At 24.6% G+C, this 21511-nt stretch overlaps 2 protein-coding genes and 1 long non-coding RNA gene across 24 annotated transcripts in view; 2 read left to right on the top strand and 1 right to left on the bottom strand.

Moving 5' to 3' along the window:
- LOC107998141 (guanine nucleotide-releasing factor 2) overlaps window positions 1–6666 on the top strand; it is a 76899-nt gene extending 70233 nt beyond the window's left edge. For 15 of the 18 annotated variants that reach the window (XM_062072873.1, XM_017057221.3, XM_028666914.2 and 12 more), the window contains one exon: window positions 49–6381. In XM_062072873.1, coding sequence (XP_061928857.1) covers window positions 49–187 — 139 coding nt within the window. In that variant the 3' untranslated portion in view covers window positions 188–6381. Of the gene's footprint in view, window positions 1–48 lie in introns of all 18 variants that reach the window. The other 3 variants (XM_062072872.1, XM_062072871.1, XM_017057218.3) reach the window with 1 other exon arrangement.
- Window positions 6667–7500: 834 nt separating this feature from the next.
- Window positions 7501–9915, bottom strand: LOC133665818 (uncharacterized). The gene is made up of 2 exons (XR_009829205.1): window positions 9025–9915; window positions 7501–8963 (listed from the first exon to the last, which is right to left on the bottom strand). It is a non-coding gene; the product is annotated as an uncharacterized LOC133665818 (long non-coding RNA).
- The window catches only part of LOC107998199 (GTPase-activating protein skywalker), a 38288-nt gene continuing 24571 nt past the window's right edge, over window positions 7795–21511 (top strand). For 4 of the 5 annotated variants that reach the window (XM_017057346.3, XM_017057344.3, XM_017057345.3 and 1 more), the window contains exon 1: window positions 7845–8362. The gene's annotated coding sequence lies outside the window, so the exon portion shown is untranslated. Of the gene's footprint in view, window positions 8363–21511 lie in introns of all 5 variants that reach the window. The other variant, XM_062072860.1, reaches the window with a different exon arrangement.

Raw genomic sequence — 21511 nt, 5'->3', positions numbered from 1 at the left:
TTATTTGTTTATTATTTTGCTCTAAATTTAATTATTCATTTATTATAGGACATATTCATTCAAGAAGCACGAACGTATAATAACGTTCTTCAACAATTTCAGTGATTTCCTCTGTGAGGAGGCAATGTGGCAGATTTCAGAAAGTATCAAACCACGTGGTGGGAAAAAAGCACAGTCGCAGAACTAGAATATATCTAACCCTTTCACTGCCTGTGTCTCGAAATCGAAAGGCTGAATCAGTGAATTAGAAATTTATATTTATGGTATTTAGATAAATTTTTAATTATGAACTGAAGAAAAATGATACAACACTCTAGGGTGGTGAAAGGGTTAGCTATGTCTATACCGTTTCAACAGCCTCTGTGAGGTTGTATTTTAATTTATGAAAATTTAAGTATTCAATCTATATTAAACAAAAGGAAAAAGAAAAAAAGATTACAAACAAACATTTAGATCAAATTGAAATTTGATATATTTGTTTTGTTTAAAAATATAAATTGCGTGTATGGATATCGATTGAATCGAAACGCGTCGAGACTTTAATGAATTGGCTAAGATCAATCATGTCTCAATGTATTTTTGTAGTTTTTTTCCTTTTTGCCATAAGATAAATAAGGGAAAAATTTGCTATGGATCTATGCAACGTATACTTAAACGATGCAGCTATAACGATGCTTAACATAGCATGAAGGGAAAGAAACCCCGCACATATATTAACTATATTCTATATATATATATACATATATATATATATATATACACATATATATACATATATATATATATGAAAACTATTTATTTATTTGCCTTATATCAGCGACATGTAAAAAATAGTAGATGTCATTCATTTCTTTTTTTCTTTTTTTTAATTTATTTAAGTATATATGTGAACGTCCATCATATAGCTTTATCGTAGGTAGAAAAACTTTTCAAACGTCAACAGGGAAAAATCTGTTGACTTCGCAAGGAAAAACACCAATTACGTTGATTAATGTAGAGCCATTGTAGTATCAGATTAGCGCAAAAATAATGCGCTTTTCCGAACACATGGCACGACTGAGCGTAACTGTTACATATACTATTGTATATGATTCTAGGAAACACTTTTTGTTGGAAACTTGTTAATAGGTATCCAAGCTTTCAGCTTTAAATCGAATGGTTACCTAGAAATATGTAGGTAAATTAAGTGTGAAAAAACTCACGATCATAACAAAAGAATTGAGTTGATATTTTATTAACATCATCCAATGGTTTTGTTGATAATTATAAATATTAATATATCATAATTTGATATTTTTCACTACCAAATTTTTTTCTACGTTTATAGATTTCAGCAATGAAAGCAAGAGCCTTTCTTTCACAGTACATTCCGATAGAGTGAAAGAATTCGATCAAATTAATTTTATTAAAATTATAAAGATAAAGAAAAAAACATATTAATTATCCGTATAATTTTTTTATTTTTGTTTAAATATATCGAAATTTAATAGAGTGCATCAATTTTTTTTTTTTTTTTTTTCTTTTTTGACTTTCTAAGATAAATAATACCGCTATAATGATATATGGCTGTCTGTGTGCCTCATATTATAGAGTGAATGAATATCTGCCTATTAACACTTCTTTGTTCTCACATTTAATAACATAAATGTCTTGTATACAATATTCATGGGCAAAGCTATAATAATCAGGCTTAAGAGATTTAAAAAGGAACTATCATCTGCATGTTAACGCGTTCTATGTATAATCGTACCGATTGTACATTCTTATTCACGTTAAAGAAAAAGGCCTAAGCAGTTGATAGTTAACGTCGGTCTATAAGCATAATGATTAATTAAAATTTATCATTAAACATTGAAAAAAAAAATAAAGCTAAAACAACCATGATTTAGTCTCAAGATATAGTTAGAAAATTGTACACATATATAAATTCGATAAACATTTGTCAATTTCTAAACATGCACCAAGTATACATAACAAGTATACATAGCTTTCAATATAAATCATAAACAAAAAATAACAAGCGTTAAAAATTGTTTTATAAAAATAGATGCACTCCGTTAATTGCAACTATAAACAATTCAAAAGAAAAAAAAGTGGAAAAAAATCAATCTTAGTTAAAAATTTTTTAATGAAGCATACATGTTGCACCAATAATTCGTTATAAGTATAAATATGATGGTAAATGTGAATTTTTTTGCACAAAATTCATAATACGTGAGTGTGTGTGTGTAAATGTATGTGAAGACAAATATTTTATGTTTAATAGTTGGTACATAAAAAAATAATTTGTCTAATCTATAACTAAAAGAAGTTTATTAACGTTGTAAATAGTTTGATTGTATTCATAATTTGTTGTATATGTACGCGAGTGCCCATTTATTATTCACAATTGTATATACGCAGCGTATTATCTTTACATTAATTTTACGCACGACGTAATTAATCCCATGCAGTTTTTAAGTTAATCAAAATCATTGTGATGCCATGTTACATTCTTTTATAGTAGCGAATATCATTATCTTTATATTATTTTCATTTAATTAATGAAATTAAATAGACAATCCATTTTACTAGATATCCTTGAGTCATACAATTTGAAGTAATGAATACGCATAAATTCCTTATCACAAAAAAAAAATAATAAATTAAAATAAATTAAAACATTACTATTTATAATATGTAGCAATATTTTCCAAATATAAAATTAATATTAGAAATCATAAAAATAAAAAATATATATATACATACATGTATATTTTCGTTAATAAAAAATCAAATTGATTTTTATTTTAATTATATATATAAAATAAATTATAATTTTTATTGTTATAAGGAATTTACGTATTTTTGATTCATTGCATAATATTAGGATATCTGGTAATCAGGTTCAATTTCGTTTTTTTTTCTGTATTTTTCTTTAATAGAATCATTGTCATTTTTCTTTTATAATTTAATTTTTTTTATACATCATATCCTTTCAAATTCCAATCCACATGTACATATACTTCGAAATCGCTTCTACTTTTTGAAATTCTGTTAATAGTTCCTTTTATAAAATGGCTCACTGAAAGTGTATTTATAAATGTAATGTATTTATATTAATTGCCGTTGCATCTATTTTATATTATATTTTTTCTCAATTTACTGTTAACAGAATTCTCTTGTAAATTTCGCGTAAGCATATAAGGATACAATTTAAGATAAATGCTAACAAAATCATGAGTGAGATAAAAACAGTGAATATGCAACGAAAAATATAGACTCGGTCAGTTTATTAGATAAAAAAAATAATAGGCTATTTCGTGGTAGGCGAACAAACTGTGAGAAAAATGAATTGATGATTAAATTGATAATAAGATATTTTTGAAATTCTTTATTTTATACTACAAGAATATTAATTAGAAAATAAATAAATAAATTATAATATTTATGATCTAAGCAATTCAAATATTATATTCAATTTTGTACTCTGGAATCATTATTAATAATTATATTAATAATAATTATTAAGCAAATATCTGCCATGTGATTACATTAAATTCAATCTTTACGTTTTATATTTTATCTATGTTTTATATGTCGAAGAATTAAAATAACAGATATATAATTAAAAATCGATTTTTGTAACTTCTAGAATTAAGTAATTAAGATTTCTAATCCATTTAAAATTCTTGAATTTTCTTTAAAACAAATCATAACTATAATTCTATATATTCTATACTATAAATAGATACTTATAATACAATCATAAATTATCTTATAAATTTACAATAAATCAAAAATTTATGTATCGAATATCTTAAAAAAATATATTTAGTTCTTAAATGATTGTTACTATCAAATCTATCTTATTATCAATAACATTAATTACCTAGATTTAAATCTAGAATAATATCTGCGACTATATTCTTTCGTCTTTAATTAGCCAAGTATAAACTAGCATAAACAAAATGTAATACGGTGTTTTTTCTATCTTTTGCTGAACGTAGGTATTAGCTTTCAGAACAGTCTATAAATGGAAATGGACTCTAAAGCAATCGCTGTTAAACTTATTCTTAAACAAGAATGACTTTTGCGCCGAGAAATAATTGCGACGCCCTTTATCACATATATCGATACTTCCAAGGCGAGGGATATTTGCTATTTTAACGATAGATTGTAAATATATTATACAACAAATTTGATGACGAACGATTCATCGATCTCTTATTATATATTTTCGAAAATAAGAAAACAAAAATGTTTTAGGATTTGAATTAAAAGAACATTTCTGGAACAACCATGTGAAATTTATCCGCACTTTTAAAATCGATCGTGTACTAAGTCGATTGTAGTCAAATAACTCTCGCCGAATTTCAATTACCAATGTTTTAAATGTGTTATTCCAATGAAAAAACAATAAGTAATATCCCTAGCGAATAATCGATAAGCGTCAAATAAGTAATAATTACTATTAATGTGTTACTGATCTCTTATCGACAACAACAAAAAAAATATTATATGTGTAATTAACATTTAAATAGGTACAATGGTAAGTATTAAAAAGTATCGATAACCGATGGTCTGCTGTGATTTTCGATACTTTGGTTAATATAAGTTTAAAGATGTTTACCAAAGTATTAATTATCGCCATGACAAAAAAAGAACATATCCACAAAATGCATTGTATTGCTGTTTAAAAATAACAAAAAAATAATCTGAATGCTAAAAGAAATACCAAAAGGAGAATCTCGAAAAACAAATTGATTCAAAGTAATATCGATTTTTATTCCATTATTTTTAACGATGATGTAATTTGTTTGTTTGTTCAGCAGCATGAGATATCAAAATTTAAGTGATTTTTTATCAGGGGAGAAAGAAAATTTTATGTAGTCAACAACAATGTATATCGAAATAAATATATTACTGATACTATGCTAACGTATGCTTAAATATTTATAAAATTTAATTGTATAATATAATAATATATTTAACAAAATATATAATTTTAGATTAATAATTATTCAAATAACTAAAAAAAATAATTCACAATTAACAAAATTTTTTAATACAGATTGACTTATTTTGTAAATAATTTTTAATAATGACTATAATATAACTTTCTAGCAATTAATGATTAAAATATCATTAAAATTACATGTTATTTAACAAAGAAGGAAAAAAATAAATAGATAATTTTCACTATTTTATTCTACAGACAAATAAACTTTAATGTAAATATATTGAATCAAAAATTATACATAATAAACAAAGCATTAAATAATTTTCAAATTAATTTTTCTCGATCAAAATAATCAACAATCAAAAATTTTAAATGAACTCAAAAATACGAAAACCATAACTTCAGATTATTTATATATTTTAAATATAAATATTAAATTAGATTTATCATAATTTATTAAGTATATATTTTATTGCTGCTTTACACAAACAACAAATTGCATAATAATCGTCATTTTGAGCTTGAAAATCTTCTGCGAAGATTGCACATCAAGATATTATGTAATTTTTAAAAATAAATGCATTAATGCATTAATTACAAAAAAATTGCGTTAAATAGTCCGATTGAAAAATATCGGCATTATACGATAATCTATTATTAATAAGTCGAATAATTTTAGTAATTGCTACAATTGTATATGAAAATGAATTGCTCTTCATTTTTGTGAATAATTTAATAAATTCAATTCGTAGCATTGGCTCTATTAGGGATTGATCCCTTGAATAAAATTTTTGACCAAAATTCAATTCAAAAAATGATCATAATGATAATTCTTTAAAAATTTTTTTAATTTATATGTTATTTTTAAAATTATATTAAAAATTCTTTATGATTTATATTATAATTATCACATTTTTAAATGTTTTTATATAATTGCATTCTTCATACTCTCTTTTTTTTTATCCTAAAATTATTATTATAGAACTGCCACGGAAATATGTAAATTATTTGAATTACATTATATAAAAAACAAAAAATATATCATAATTATATCATAATTATACAAATATCATAATTATTTAAGGAATCAATCCATTTCTACATTGTTCATAAATTACAATAAAATTACAATATATTGTATTTCATACAATGCAAAGATAATATTAAGCAAAAAAAAAAAAAATGACATTTATATTATATATGTGTCTCATTTATAGGACTCTATACACGTGTGTAGAACCCTGATACTAAAAAACAAAAATATAACCTACAATTCATACGAAACACAATTCACTGAGCATATCATTTGTAAGCGAGCGATTACTATGCTATTATATTCGAAATCCCTTTTCAATTATATTCACCTGTGAAAAAATAAAAAAAATTCCGACAGCTGTATTTAAGAAATAAATATAATACTAAATGCTCACACATTTTAATTATGCGATTTATTATAGTAGTTGATCATATTTTTCTATATACATTTTTTTTTATTATGCTGCAATACGCGCCGTTTTAACATATTTATGTAATGAGATCCATGTGCAATTAATGTATCCACAATTATTTACAGATTAACTAAGAGAATATGTACTTTTCTTTCGTTTTCTCTATTTTTAACTATTATGTTGAATGATTTTAATATGCGTACGAAATTTTCGATCAAATGTTATTGCTTCTTTTAAGTGTATAAAGAAATGAAATAAAAATGTGTTAGAGCCAAATATATTTTAAAGATCAATAATAATCAAATTATAAGATCACTGAATTATTTTAAAATAAAAATATTTCATCTCAAGTTTTTACTCATTTTATTCAATTAAAAATAAATTAATATAAATAAAAATTTTTAAAAACATCACAAATGAAAATAAAAAGGTCAAGATGATTTCAAAAATAATTTTTAAGTCAATTCATATATTTTAATTTCATTATAAATTATTAGCTTTGAGAAAAATATGATAAGAATTTAGATTGTTAAGTAAATGAAAGCTTTTTTTTTTTAATATGTTAATTTTATAATTGAATATATTTATTTTTAATTCAAAATATATAATAGTATGTGTATATGTACAAAAATGTACTTAAGAAATCATCACTATAAATTTATTTAATTTAATTATTTAACAAATTATTTGTAATAACACATAAGTATAACAAACAATAATCGTCCACTTTTAAACTGTTGTTAATATAAAAATAATGTATAATATTAGTAAAATTTGTATTAGCACTGCATTTCTTCAAACAATACGTAAAATTATAAACGCATAATCTAAAATAAATTCTTCTAAGAATTGCACAAGGAATATGTTATTTATTTTTCAATTATCAATACCATACAATTGTCATAGTCAATTTACCAGCTACGAACTATTAGACGATTAATATTAGACTGGTTTCATACATTTTGTTAGTAAAACACTAATGTTTATTCAATATTGAACAAAATTTTCAATATATAGTTTTTTTTTATGGATTATATATAAATATATTTAATATAATATTTATAATTTGATTTTATTAATTTCATAAAAAAAATTATTTAACATCCAATAAAATAAAATTTTTTTATATATTTAATATAATACAAACATATAAAAACAAATCTCGATACTATTATATGAATACAAAACTAATCAAATTAACTCCATTTATGTTATATTATTTTATTATATATACTTATGTTCTAGTATAAACATTTTATTTAAATTTTATTAATAATTTGAATATATTTATTCTAAAAATTTTATTTAAAAAATTTAGTAACATGGAAATTACTTTTATTTTATCGTTACATGAAAATGTTATTAAAAATATAAATACAAATGCCTTTCTATATATTATATATTTCTGGGCAACGCTCGCCATAGGAGGGCACCACTTGAGATGTTAGAGAACTAAAAATCGTGATCCCGCAGTTAGTCTTGAAAGAATGCAATACACGGACGTATCGTGACCGTACATACGAGGTCGAATTGTTCTGTAGCGATTCCGCTTGTACCGATACTTGTATGCTAACAGTTTCGAATCTTCATTTATAGTAACGGGTACACGTATCATTGAAAAACAACAAAATCTATACGGAAATATACGTGACAGTAATGACAGTGCCAATTACACAGTCGTGGCTTCGCTACGTTTAGAAAATCGCTAAAGCATTAAAATCGACAAGAAAAGTGCGTATACGTGAGTGAATAGAGTGTCTCACCCTGATCTCCGCGCCCTTCTAAATCGTTGACAGTAGTTACCGTGATTTTCTTTGAACGATATTATCGATGACGTGTTGTGGATCGATTTACGAGGATAAAAAGGTGTTGCATGCAGCGTGCTAGGGCAAAAAACAAGGGTTTTTATTGTCACATTTTAATCATCGAGGTGGGCTGCACCGACAAGACTGTGGACGTTCCTAGATTGGCGGTAAATACACATTTATCAACTGTATATCTTCTTCGTTTTTTCTCGCTCTTGTGAATTTGTTTTTTCTTTTTCTTTTTACTGCTTATGTCCTATCGTCATTCATCTATCATATGTATCATTTCGAACGCGATTGAATGCATGATAATTTTTCTATCATTTCTTTCTAATTTTTTTTTTTTCTTTTAATTTTTCATATGACATTCTTTGTATGTATGTATGTATGTATGTATGTGTGTATATATATATATATATATATATATACATATATATATATATATATATGTATATATATTTGTATGTATGAGTCTTACCAGTTCGCCCTCTCGCCGGTGTCACGTATTAATATTGATCAGAGGGCCGGTAACCCGGAGGAAGCGATATCGCCTGCGCTTTTCCAAGCACGAAAACTTTAGACTCCGCCCTGCATCAATTTTCTTTAGATAAAGAATTCCTTTTCAGAACATATATATATAATTCTTCTTAAGTCCTCAATTACGAGATTCTTTCTTGTTGCACACATTTACAGACACACTAGAATGATTTACGAACGTGCAATAAACGTCACTCATCATCGAGTGGGATCCTCCCATCCTCGATCACTCTAGAATCGGTATTCGCCGTTGTAATCTCTGTGAGCATTAATCCAGTTCTTCAATGCTTACCCACACAGCGTCTTTTAGATCGGCGCCGGATGCTGTTCGCTAATCGTTTGGATAGCTGCATCCGTTCCCTTATGAAGGGACTGATGAATGCGTTTAGGTAATAAGGATATACGTTGCCATGGATGTGAAATCGGCACGATCAAACATCCTCCCGCGTTGAGCGTTTTGTCGTGAAAATCGTGCAATTCCGTTTCCACTTGAAAACCGAGGGACCACGTTTACCGAATTACATAAGTCAATTAGTCTATTTTCAGATAGCAAAATTCTTAAACGTGCAAGTTATAAGCAGTGCGCTCGATTGGTATTCGTGATTTTTTTTTAATATTACTCACTTAAGAATTTAACTCAATCGTTAAACAAAGATAAAATATTTTTTAAAACGAATTGAATAATTTGTAATCGTATTTTCAATTTAATATAATATGTGATATATGTATTTGATGAAGTATGTGCAATTATTAAAAAAAGAATTATGGTTAGATAAATAAAATAAATTTACCTATATGTAACTTGGTGGATCATTACTGCCAGACAAATGTATTCGCATGTGAATATTAGTAGTCAACGAGAGCATTTTGCTTGCGACAAACTTCATGCGAATCATCCTCGAACTATAAATGTATAAATAGATGGGCAAAATATATTTCCCATCTATTCATCAATATATATATAATGATTATTAATTATTTATTATCAACAAAGAATAATTATTTAAATGTTTTATTATATGAAAAATATATTAATTAAGAAATAAAAAAATTAACAAAATATAATTTGAAAAATATCTCATTATTTCTAATATTTATTTATTCTTTTATTTATTATCTATTATTATGATTAGTTAAGTGTTTTAACTTGCATTTTTATATTCAATGATAAAACATATATAAAAGTGCAATATTTCTTCAGTATGATATTTAATAACTGAAAAAAGATGAAAAAAAGACTGTATAAATTCTAATCATTGATCGCTTACATGTGTCATATCTAAAACATTAACCTCTTCTACTATAATTGCATATTTATATTGATGATTCGCATCAAATTGATGATTCAAATTCTGTAGTTATGTGAATTTAAAAAATTGTATTTATTTAATTTCATAAAAATTGTATTCATTTAATTTCATATATATACTATAATGCAATTGATATTTATGCATATAGATAGATAAACATAGTTACCTATGTAAGTACGTTCAGTTATTTCTTAAACTCGAAGATATAAGAAAGTTGCTTACATAAAAGTTCAATCGATATAGAAAAACACAATGCTAGAACTAGATATTTTTTTTTCTAGTTATTGATTGTTCAAGGTCATTTCCTTTTTTTCACTTTCACCGAAATTATTATTATACTGAAATTGGCAAAAATTCCATATATGATTCAAACAAATAAAGAAATGAAATTAAGCATTTTATTAGGCATTATTCAATGATTATTTATCGGACGTATAGCATGTGAAATGTGGTACACGGTAAATTTACACGTCAGGCGACATTTAAATCGTAGGCGTTCGCTTAATTTCAAGCTATAGAAGAGATGATCCAAGATAAAAGTGAATTGAAAGTTGAGCTAGTTTTATCTTTCTTGTTACAGGTAGTTCAATTTGAACATTTAATTGAATCTTGATTTTAGAATATGTGTGTGCTATCAAATTCTAAATGCGAATAATGTAAGGTTGAAAAAAAATAATTTTTTTTTGAATCGTATGTGAAACATATGTTTCGGCTTTGAAATATGTTAATGGGTTCCGTGCCTTATAGATATGTCTGGGTCATCTGCGATTCAGGATAGATATAATAATAGCGAAAATATTTAATATGTTTGTATGTAAATATGAAATGAATTATAGATCTATAACATTTGGTATTTTTACTTATATTATTTTTATTATATATTATATTACTTTTTAATTAATAGTTCTATTTGTTTTTTTCACAATACTTCACAATTTTATTTTTACATTTTCTAGAAAAGAAATCGATAAGTTTCTTCAACATCGATTCACGTCATCGCTAAAAGTAGAAGGAAAAATTGAAGAATTAATAGAGTTCGATATGAAAGTTTGAATGAAAGTCTACTTTAAATCTAGAACTATATTATAAAGTTTTAATGAATTAATAAAAATTCTTCATTGAATATAATATTTATCACTAAGGAAAATTAAAAAGATTTATTTTAATCTTATTTTGATTTAAATTTGTAACTCAATTTTACGTAAAAAAATCATTTCCTTAATGTTTGATATATCTTATCGTTCAAATACGAAACATGAGTTTTATCTTATATAAATGGACACTAGATATTTTTGAAATAAACAATTTAGATTTAAATTATATCAAAAAATAATCCTATATCTGTAAACCATATTTTTTTATATAAATTTTTTTCTTTTAAATAAATATTAATTTTAAGGAATAGAAAATAAAATATAATTTTGAATTATAAATGAATTAATTCTGAATTAATGAATGATATTTTATTATATATTTTTTACATTCATAATTATTTTATAAAAATATTTCTTAAAATATCATTAAAATTTTGATTTTCTGTTTTTCTTTTTTAAATTTTGATTTTCTGTTTTTCTTTTTTAAATTTTGATTTTTAGAATAAATCTCTCTAAAATTTTTATAAATTTTTCTATCATTCCATATTTCAATTATCTTCGATTACTAAACATCGAAAACATGATTTCGATATTTGCTAATATTTCATACTGTAACTTCATCCACAATAATCACATCAATACTTCAAATTGATAACGATCTTATGACTATCTTTTAATTCAAAAATTTCAAGTTATAGATCAAACGTGCGAATCATTTTGAAATATACGGATAATATCCATATTCATGGATCACTGCCGATTCAACATTGAATCTTGATTAATCAGCGCGAATTATGAAATTCAGAATGAACGTGCAATTTAACAGAGATAGATGTGCAACTCGTGCATAACTTTCGATCCTTGTGTTGCATTAATGAAATTCTTATCCTGATATTAAATTGATGAAATATGTCTTGTGTAATAATTAGTGATACAACTAACCGTGAAAAAGAAAAATATTTTATGAATATTTCATTATCCACCGGGAATTTTGATGAAAAATATATATGTATGAATATATGTAGCAGATTCGTGAACGATGTAGAGGTTAGAAACGCTGACTTATAATTTTTCACTTCTTAACTATAATAATAATTATCTTACAATACATCTTATTTTATTTTATTTTATATCAGTCAGAATTGAAAAAATTAAATATAAAATTCTTTAATTTTTGTTCGAAATCATTTCAACTACTAGAAAATAGAACATTTCCAGACTCACTATGCATGTTAACCTTTTTTGTATGAGCATGATTCATGACTAATTGAATTTCCTCTCGCAACAGGTTTTAGATTTTCAGATTTTACGATATATTCGATTTCGACAAGGTAAATGCTTTTAAATATTGTTGATCGATTAGTTGTTAAAGTGAAAACGATTGTTATGATGCAATAAGTAAGAAATATGTTAAGTCATTTTCAAGATATGTAATCGGTTTTGTTACAGCTGTTTTATTGATCGCTAGGAATTTGTCGCTTCTGAATTCTTTTCGAATGACGCTAGATTTTCTCTTGTAAAGATTGTAATACATTGTAATTTAGCCGGAATTATTATGAGTATATTTGTAAAAGATAAATATTGTTGGCAAACGTTTCGTTATTTATATAAAATAACGATTATTCTAATTTTATTTAAATTAGAATTTCATTATTGTTAAATTTTTTGAAATTCTTCAATTATTTTCAATGAAATTTTATTTTTTATTATCATAATTTTTAAATAATACTTATATAAAATTTCTTTGAAAATAAAAATTTCTTAATCGATATTAAATTATGTATAATTATTATATATATTATATTATTTATAGTATTATATCATATTTATTTATGTAGTATATTATGCACAATTTTAAAAATACTTTTGCTATGTAATCATTTTTACTATAATTTTCAAAGAAATTTCTGAATAAATGTTTTATAAGTTACATATAATACATATAATTAAATATAGAATTTTAAAATTTATTAGAATTAAATAGAATTTAAAAATTTTTCAAATAAAAATATTATTATAATATCTTAATTTCTTAATTTCTCATAACAATACATTTAACTATTTTTTAAAATACAAAGTCATTCAAATAGAATAATAAAATAGAATAAATTAAATAATGCCGCTTTAATCAATAATAAAAAGCAATCATTGATATATTTCCTAATAAATGGTTTATTACTTTCTTGCATGAAAATTATATGTAAATATATAAAAAAATTATAATTTTTGTGAAACTCTCGGGTTTTTAATTTTCTTGAATTCTAGAAATAAATATACTATAATTCTTTCATAAAAGAACCATATATTATCATTAAAGAAATCAAAACTCATCTGCAAATCTTTGTTAGAAAGCATTAAAAACATTTAAAAAAAAATTTTGAGATAAATACATATCCTTTATTTATATTTTCAAAAAAATTCATAAACCAAAAAAAATAATAAATAAATAAAATCATAAAAAACATATAAGGATTTATTTTCATATATTATATAGTATATGAAACATTTGCCAAAAATATATATATATTTAGTTATTATTACCACCTATAAAAACAAAGATAATGCAGTTTTGCATAATATTATATATCTCGTCTTTGACATTCTACCAGGAAACCTTAAATTTCATATGGCGCTGAGTTTTGTATAATAAACTCTTGTAATTCGCGAGGAAGTAGAACATATGAGGGAAGTATTGCTTCAACGGAAATGAGATTTTATGCCACTTAACTTCCTCGAAACAATTCTTAATTTTATTTTTTTTTCTTCTGCTCGTAAAAATCTATCTGAATTATTTATTTTATCTATGAATTATTAAAGCACCAAAGATCACCATTGGAATCACGAAACTCATTACATCAAATAATTTATAATTAGAGAAGAAATGTTCTCGTTTCAACATATAACGACTAAGCATATGAATAATTCCATCGGTGATCATGATACAGTGCACTTTACCGTGTTTTTAAACGTTCTTCTTTGTCCGTACACGCCTTACCGGATCGTATTGTGAACACTGACGCGCTAGCATGATAACGATCCCCGAGTATGAATGACCGAGTTCTTCTACACTAGAGTATACAATAGTTGCTGTGCGTCAGGGTAGCAAGTCTATTACTTATCGTATCTTTAAACGTTTCTCATTATCTTTTCACGTTTCAATAGTTCGCATTGTGGCGATCATTGGTGTAATAATAACAGGCCTCGTGTGAATAATTACATATATTTTTGTACATTATAGCGTATATAACGTAACACTTTATGTTGTATATTTATGTATACATATTCTTTACTTCAATTTTTTTTTTACTTACATTTATATGTATATAATATTTTAACAATTTCTTTGTTGTTAATACATAAATGAGTTTTTATATATTTTCGTATTCGTTTATAATATCGTTTATAATTGCATAGTTCAATTCTATTAACATCAGTTCAAGAAATAAAAACGATCGAATAAATTTACATTATTCATTAAACTATATAATAATATATGTACTATACGTAAATTTTCCTATCATTTTCAACTATCGTGTTACACTTAATCTAACATATATCACTTCATAAATTGCTAATGATTTACATAAATCTTTAAATAGTTGCATACACATAATTTTCAATACAATAAAATAATTTAGAATTACGTTTCTAAATATTTCTTCAATGTATTTTTTTTTCTTCAATGCATATACGCGCCAATAGAATATACTTGATAATAAAATATTCTAGTGCTTACATTTTTGTATACTAATGCGTATAATGTTCATACTTTTATACATTGTGTATCTAGAAAGAAATACATGATCGCACGATCGACCCTCCGCGGCACTTGGGTCGATGTCGTTAAATCACGATGATTACGGCATTGGGCTTTATTACTCGGAAGTAGGTAGTTCTCGTTTCAGGGACTTTCGTGTATATATAGGTAGAAAGAGACGAGATAAAACGAAACTGAACTCTAATCTGTGATTCGTCTAGAGTCTTATGATACTTATTTGCTTGAATTCTTTTTTAACTCACTAACTAACTAATCAACCGTTCAACGGTTCCATGTGTCTTGTATCGAACGATTTAATCCATTCTTGCTATTCTGGCCGCCATCTTTTATGACTCTACCTACGTAATTAAACTTTTTGCCACGATAATAGTTGTAATCTTTCAATTCCGTTTTTGTTTCGCTTTGTTAACCAACTCATTCAATTTAGACCGACCGTCGATCATAGTAAAACGTTTTTTCAGATTAATCGTTTCATATAACACTTAGAAACACGTTTATACGATACCAAAAGTTTGAAATAATGGATTTTGAATAACGTTTGTATATAATGTATAATAATATTATATTTTATTATACATGAATAAATTAATCATACGTTTTATAATATAAATATATATTATAAAGTAATTGATTCTTGTAGTTCTTTTGTTTATAATAATATTCTTATGTAATTCAATATATTAATTAAAATAAAAATTAAATAATAAGTATTAATATCATTACTTAGTACTATATATAGTGATAATGGTTATAATTTTACATAATAGTAAACCGTAATGGTTGTCTCCGTGTTTGCAAATATATCCAAATAAAAAACTTATCTATTTCCATACGTTATAATTTCATGTTTAAGTATTCGATCATTATAATGGACTACAAGTCCGGACAAATCGATCGTAAATCTGTTATGATATGATTTATACGCGATAACGTGCAATCTGATGGATAACCGTCTAACAAAAGGTGATGATATCAATAACGCTTTTAATCGTATACGCGGATCTAATATTTAAATGTTAATCTCAATAAATCATACGAATCATTTGTTATCGAAATATTTCTATACATATATTATAGACTTAAGTGAAAAGTTTCTGTAATCGTCTTATGATATTTTTATCATATTGATAATATGAATCTAACGTGTTTTGACGTGATTTATTGCCAGCTTTGTATGTTTAAATTATGGATCATTGAAATTAATATATATATAAACTGAGAAAAAATAAACAATTGCGAATCTTTGATCCTTGATTTACGTTACAATATTTAGTTTTTCTTATTATCGTATAGTTTTTGTCTGATGAAATGTTGAAAATTCAAGGATTGAACTTAACCTATAATCTTGTTGGAAAGTGTTTAGGTTAAGTATTTCTTAGGTTAAGCTCAAACTATTTTTGACTAATAATGACAAAATTTAATAGAGAAACAAAAAGAAAACATAAACATGATAAAGTAAAGAAATCTAATATCTATTGATATCAAATCAATGCAGCGATATAAATTCCGGTTGATAAATAGAACATTAAATTGAACGAATCGTAAATCAATTTCTAAAATACTGATTCAGAGGAATGGTAATGCGTTATTACGTGTGTTAGATGCAATTCATTGGCAGAAAATACGTACAGAGAAAATTTACAATCGTGCGTGCACCATAGAAAAATATTTTGATTCTAGAAAGTATCAAAGTCTACGACCTGGCGTGGCGACTATTTTCGAACCGGCGTTAAAACTCGCGTTTCGTTATTCCACACTTTCGCGTGTTTTAAAAGTCGTAAACGCTTTCACGAGCACCGTCCTTTGAGATCATCACGATGTTACGCTCATTCTGCATTGATTTCATCATAATTCAGCGAACGTTAACTTTATCCCTACTCTACCAACTTCAAATATTTGTAGTGGCAAGGTATGCGCGAGTTTGAAAAATGACCTGCGCAAAACTGAAATATCGATAGAATGCTATATTCTATAAATGAGATTGCTATAAGGAAATTAACTTATGTGACTTATTTAATACTAAAAATTAAAATAAAATGATTGCACAAATGCAAACAATATTATTGATTGAAAATTATTAATTTAGGATATTTTAGGATTATGATTTAATTATGAAAAGAAATCTGAAGATAGTCTAAATAAGATAGATTAAAAGAATTAAAATCATATTGATTAAAGTAATCAACTTTCATAAATAAAAGATTTAAATTTAAATCCCAATTTCAACAGAAAAATAATCATTTCTTTTCTTTTTTTTAGAATTAAAAAGCTATTATTTTCAAAGTTGCCAGAGATAATTTATTAACCATAATTTAATGAAATAATATGTTACGATAATGTATGAAAAAGAGAAAAAGAATTTTTTTTCAAAATAATAAATGATTTTGCAAACGCATCAGAGATTTCGTAAAATTTGTTTTTTAAATTTTTTAAGTTCAATATGAATTATATTTGATAATCTTGTTTTGATTTATTTGTTGTAACTATATTTATTAAATTAAATTTATTGTACTCGAAGTACAGTTTATTTGTTGATATCTTATCTTGAAAAATACATATCATATTATTAATGCTTTTCAATCGGCAAATAAACAATTATTATGTACTTATTCATAACAACTTTTGATTGAAATGATCGATTGGTAAAAAAAAAAAATACAAGAGTTACTTGTTTTGCACAAAGTTATCAAAAACAATGCAAAAATTTTATTATTTTTAAAAATTGCTGATAGCGATGATTATACTTCTTAAAAATTATTTATCAAAATCTTGGATAAACATTTTATATAGATTTGAACAAATTGTAAAGATATTTTATTATTATATTTTATTAAAAAACATTTAATATTGTATTTAAAATTAAATTCTTTTCATTCTTTTCTGAAAAATATTATCAATTTTAAATTTAATACAATTAAATAATGATGAATTATCAATAAACTTTAATGCTATTTTCATTATTTGTAATTAAATCATTTAATCTAATCTTGAAAAATTAATTAAAACACTCGATTCAATTTATTCGAATCTTCTACATATTTTATTCAAAAAAAAAAAATATATATTCCTAGTATTTTAAAATCATTTTTAGTCATATACATGACTAACCTATTTTAATAATATATATTGTATCTCACGTATATCTCTATGCTCTTTTCCCGGAAGAAAAGCTTACAGCGCCCCGCGCGGATCTTCCGATATACTATATGAATTATCCATATCAAAACGAATGGACACAGCAAAATGACAGTGGTAAATCTCGAAGACCGATTGGTATGCAAAGCACGACGATCTCTTCGCTGCAATTGCATTATGAAATCGTTTAGATGCGCGTTACATTCTTCTATCGTGCGTTAATAAACACATGAGCCAATCGTTGGTCAACTGCCAGCGATAGGGTGGTTTACCTCGTCCAGGTTAGTTTTAACATCGATTGCAAATGCGGTTGTGCATGGACCGGAAATTCATATACTCGACATGCCTTCGTGCGGTTTATACACATAGATTCATTCTTAAAAAATGCCACGTGACTAGAAATATCCAATACGTAAATGAATTATAGATGTATTCTTATAAATGAGGTTCATAGAACTCGTTGAAGGAAATTAATAAATTTGAGAAATATATACGTAGGTGCATAGGAATTAATGGCTTTTGGATTATTTTGAAATCGATAGCACTTTTTAATTTTTTGTATGATTATAATGAAATGTAATTTATGAATTTAAAAAAAATTATATTTTGAAAAGAATATGAAAAAATTTTAAATAATGCTCAATTTGCTCAATATTGCAATTTATAATGCAAGTAAATTATAGAACTAAATTATAGTAAAGTAGAATTATTCGAATGAAAGTTTAGTTGGTATTTAATTAAAATTAAATTCCTGCTGATTGAATCCACTTATCTGAACATGAATTATTATTTAAATGAGAAATCTCTACAAATAGAGACGAAAATTAGTGAATTCTATTGTATCACTATTTCTTAATCAGGTCAGATAAACAAAATTTTATTGAATACTTTCGTACTTTCGAAAAAATTATTATTTTAAACGTTTAACATAAGAAACATATTTTATTGACAAAAATCAAGATTACATTAATATTTTATAAATAAATAAATAAATAAAATATTTTTTCTAAAACTCGTATTATAAATTTTAAAATTTAACTTATTCCAAAATTAGAGAAGTTAAAACTCAATCTTTATAAATGTTGTTTTTAAGCCAGAGACTAAATAAACTATTATTATAATTATATTGTTGTACATATTATATGTTAAGTATACGTAGATTATATATGTATACATAGATTTTCAGAACGCGGTTCTAAGAGCAATAATGGCTCTAAGGCAATTCGTTCTAGAAAATGATCTAAATTTAATATGCACTATTAACTATTTTGTAGAAGCAATTAATTCTGTGAAAAAGACCTTGAAATTGATAGAAGTCTTAGTTATCACAAAATATAGTAGTTACAATGAAAAATTAATTTTCCCTAGAAGCATAACTTAGCATAGATCAATTATTGGAACTGTGATTATAGTACGTATAGTATTTTCGTCATTTATGCTAGTATAAATATATTGTTGCTTTTAAATTAGAAGTACTTTAAGCATTAGTCAGTACGAGTAAAATATTCGTTTATGAATAAGACATCTCATTCTAAACGAATAAAGTCGTTTATTTAAACAGAAAATTACGTGGATATTATAAGTTAAAAATGAATTGTAAAAAATGAATAAAATTAGTAGTTATTGTTAAAATTAATTTCTATTATCTTATATTTTACATTTTATAGTTTTTTAATTATTCTATATATATATATATATATATATGATCTAATTATATGTTACAATATAATCTAATTATGTAATATTTTATAATATTATATTATATTTTATATTATAATATTTATATTTATTTTTAACATTTTTACTTGAGATTTATCATCTTTTTAACGTTTAACATGAAAATAATCTTTAATCTTAGAAATTAGAATATTTTTTTTAAAAGTAATTAGATATTAAACAAAACTTTACTAAACATAAAAAAAATAAGAGATTGATAAATATAAATAGAAGAGGATACATTCCCCGAGATGTGAAGAAAAAAAAAGAAGTTAAAAAAAAACCGAAGAGATTAATAAACTGGAAAGAAATAAAAGAAAAAAAGATTATTGATAACAGAACGTCATTAGATTAGGCGAAATATTTTGCGTTTGTCGTTTAATATCGCTGCAATTATCTCTATTTTTACGCGAACAGACTTCTCGTTTATTTTTGTCACCACTAAACTAGAATGCACTTTACAACGCAGTATTCGCGTTGATCGTGTCTATATAAAGTGCCTAGTGAAAAACATGAAATGAGTGGGATCTATCGCGGCATTTGCATAAATTATTCGTACCTGCGCTGACCCGATTCTTTTTTCTAGACAATGCTTGTAATTTCTGTACGCTTACATAAAATTATGAAGATTTATTTCTTCAAAAACATATCTATTTTCTTATTATTTTTGAAATAACTAAAAATTATTGCTACGTGGAAATAATAATTTAAAAGAATTTTTATATTTTTTTATATGTATAATAATAATAAAATAAAATCGTAGCAAGAAATAACAAATGTGATTTACTGACGTAATTTATAAAAAATAAATTGAAAGTTATTCTTGCATAATCCCGTCACATGATATTTAGAAAGGTTTGATCTCATTTTATCACGATTGAAAATTCCCCTTTACGAACTTTTTCATTCATGCTTTGTCGAGCATAATGTTGCGTACAAAATATATAAACATAATAATGCTACGTAAAATATATTACGTACGATAAAATAATCTATTCTAATCTACAATATTATTATTATTACAGGAAGTCAATAATTAAAATTACTTATGGAATATTATATAATATATAATAAGCAAAATAATTTAAAATTATCGTGATTTATAATATTTTTATAGCTGAATTTAAACATTTTTATCTTAAAAATAAAGAATTTAAAATATTCATCATCTCAGTTTATATTATAAATTTATAATCAATCAAGCTATTTATAATCAATCAATGCATAATTATGATTATGAATTGAAGAATTTACTTTGTATGAACAACTTTGAAATGTTTGTTACCAAAAGTAGTTAGGAAAAAAGGTAATAGCACATTTAACGGGTCATTTCCTAGTTGATCGATGCAGCTCGGTTCATTGTGAAAGTAACAATTCTATTCATCGATCAACTATATTTATATGCACTTTATTTACACGATCTGAGATTAAAAGGCATATCATCTCTGCATTGTCTGAGGCAGTTAAATACACATTACACACAGAATATCTCGGAAAATAAGGAAAAATCGTTTATATGCACTTAGTATATTATGTATATATATCTCGTGAAATCGATACAAAGTCGTTAGTCGTCAAACTATAAATAATATCTAACAATTACGTTATTTATTCTACAAAATTATCATTTATCTTCTTTATATAGTGATACAATTTTTCATGGTTGCTTAATAAATGCTACAATTGCTTTTTATCTGAATCAGATTTAAAGATAGATTTAAGACTTCTAAATCTAAGTAGTTAATT

This window comes from Apis cerana, linkage group LG3 (genome assembly GCF_029169275.1).
Source record: "Apis cerana isolate GH-2021 linkage group LG3, AcerK_1.0, whole genome shotgun sequence".
NCBI classification, from domain to species: Eukaryota; Metazoa; Arthropoda; class Insecta; order Hymenoptera; family Apidae; genus Apis; species Apis cerana.
This window is presented reverse-complemented; position numbering and strand designations above follow the sequence as displayed.